Here is a 1,812-nt window from a genome sequence, read left to right on the forward strand (position 1 = left end):
AAACTATTAACTATTACAAAACAAACTATCACTAAACTATTAACTATTACAAAACAAACGATCACTAAACTATTAACTATTACAAAACAAACTATCACTAAACTATTGACTTAACTATTAACTACTAGTAAACTATTAGGTACTAGTCAGTCAGTCAGTCAGTCAGTCAGTTTGGACCTGGTGGATCTGAACTCTTCATGTTTTCATAAGAAAAAGAAAAAGCAGCTCCTGGAGCTGAAAGTGAAGCAGGACCACCTCTTTCTGTTAAAGCTGCTCTACAACAGAACGGGTCCAAAAGAAAATAATCAAGGTTCTACAGAGGTCCGGTCAGAGTCCAGAGTCCAGAACCTGAACCTGATCTTCAGAGAGCTGAGCAGAACCTCAGAGTGGGCCAGAAGTTCTCCACAACCACAGGAGACTCTGATCCAGAACCACAGAGTTCTGCAGCCGGATCAGGACCCTGGGACCAGTTTCTGTGTAGGACTCTGTGGAACTGACTCAGTTTTTGTTTTGAGGCTCGACTCAGTTCAGATCCTGGACAAACGTTTTGTTTACGTCCAGATCTGAAAGATCTAATTTATTGTTTATTTTCCGTCACTGAGTTTAATAGAATTAAATTAATGTTAAAATAAAATCTGTTTCACTTTAGTCCTGAAGTTCAGATCAAWGAGAAAAAGTTTGAAGTTTTTAATGTGCTGTTTGGACTCAGATTATAAAACCTGTAAACAACCACCTGTTCAGGTTTTAATTATTCAGTTTGTTTATTTTCTGATGATAAATTTATGTTTTTATTTCAGTGATTTCAGCTGCAGATGAATTTATTTACCTTGCAGGTTTATTGTTTATTTTTTGTGTTTAGATGTTTGATTGTGCGCTTGCAGCAGGTTGTTTTATAAAAGATGTGATKTTGGTGCGTCTCCTGATCAGACCTCCTCCTSCTGCTCCTCCTCCTCCTGCAGAGGCCTTGCAGTGCATGGTGGCTGTCTGAGGACGACGCTAACTGGAGACCATGCCAGGAGGTCGCAGGGGTCCCAGCAGACAGCAGCTGAGCCGCTCCTCTCTGCCCTCCCTGCAGACTCTGGTGGGGGGCAGCGTCAGCAACGGGACCGGCCTCAGGAGCAGGTACTGGGTTCTGGGTCTTTGCTTGGGTCAAGTCAGGATGGAGTAAAGTTCTGCTCCTCCTCTGGTGTAAATATGAATATTTCATGTTATTTCTAATAAAACCCAGGTTATTTGTGTCACTTGTAGCTGAATCCTCCCTGTCAGTAAAATGTTTTTCAGTGTTTCTGCTGTTCCTCCTGCAGGAGCAGTAACTCTGTGGGTCTGTCGGCTCCTCCTCTCTCTGCTCTCATCACTCCGGAGCCGGTGCGTCACTCCAGGATCCCTGAGCTGCCATTGGACGGCAGCCTGCTGTTTGAGTTCCTGCTCTTCCTCTACCTGCTGGTCGCCCTGTTTGTTCAGTACATCAACATCTACAGGACGGTGTGGTGGTACCCCTACAGCCACCCTGCTGCCTCTACCTCGCTCGTAAGAGCACACACACACACACACACACACACACACACACACACACACACACACACACACACACTGATCATATTCACTGCAATGTACCATATTTTTCAGACTATAAGCTGCACCGGACTATAAGCCGCACTCCCAACATAAAATAAACCCAGTACACCCAAATTTGCCCTCAAAAAAGTGGATTCAACATCAAAACATAAAAAGCAAACCTTTAGGAATTAAAGTTCGGAGGAATACGGTTCATTTAACTGACCTTATTTTGGTAGTTTTCTTTAACAGTTTCTG

The 1,812-nt window shown here is 43.4% G+C and overlaps 1 protein-coding gene across 1 annotated transcript in view; it reads left to right on the forward strand.

Moving 5' to 3' along the window:
- Window positions 1–1,812, forward strand: part of tmem39a (transmembrane protein 39A) — a gene marked incomplete in the record, with an annotated part of 15,667 nt that overhangs the window by 2,571 nt on the left and 11,284 nt on the right. The window contains 2 exon segments of the mRNA XM_014002992.1: window positions 939–1,122; window positions 1,305–1,527. Of these exon segments, the coding sequence (XP_013858446.1) occupies window positions 1,010–1,122; window positions 1,305–1,527 (336 nt within the window).

This window comes from Austrofundulus limnaeus, unplaced genomic scaffold (assembly GCF_001266775.1).
Source record: "Austrofundulus limnaeus strain Quisiro unplaced genomic scaffold, Austrofundulus_limnaeus-1.0 Scaffold16, whole genome shotgun sequence".
NCBI classification, from domain to species: domain Eukaryota; kingdom Metazoa; phylum Chordata; class Actinopteri; order Cyprinodontiformes; family Rivulidae; genus Austrofundulus; species Austrofundulus limnaeus.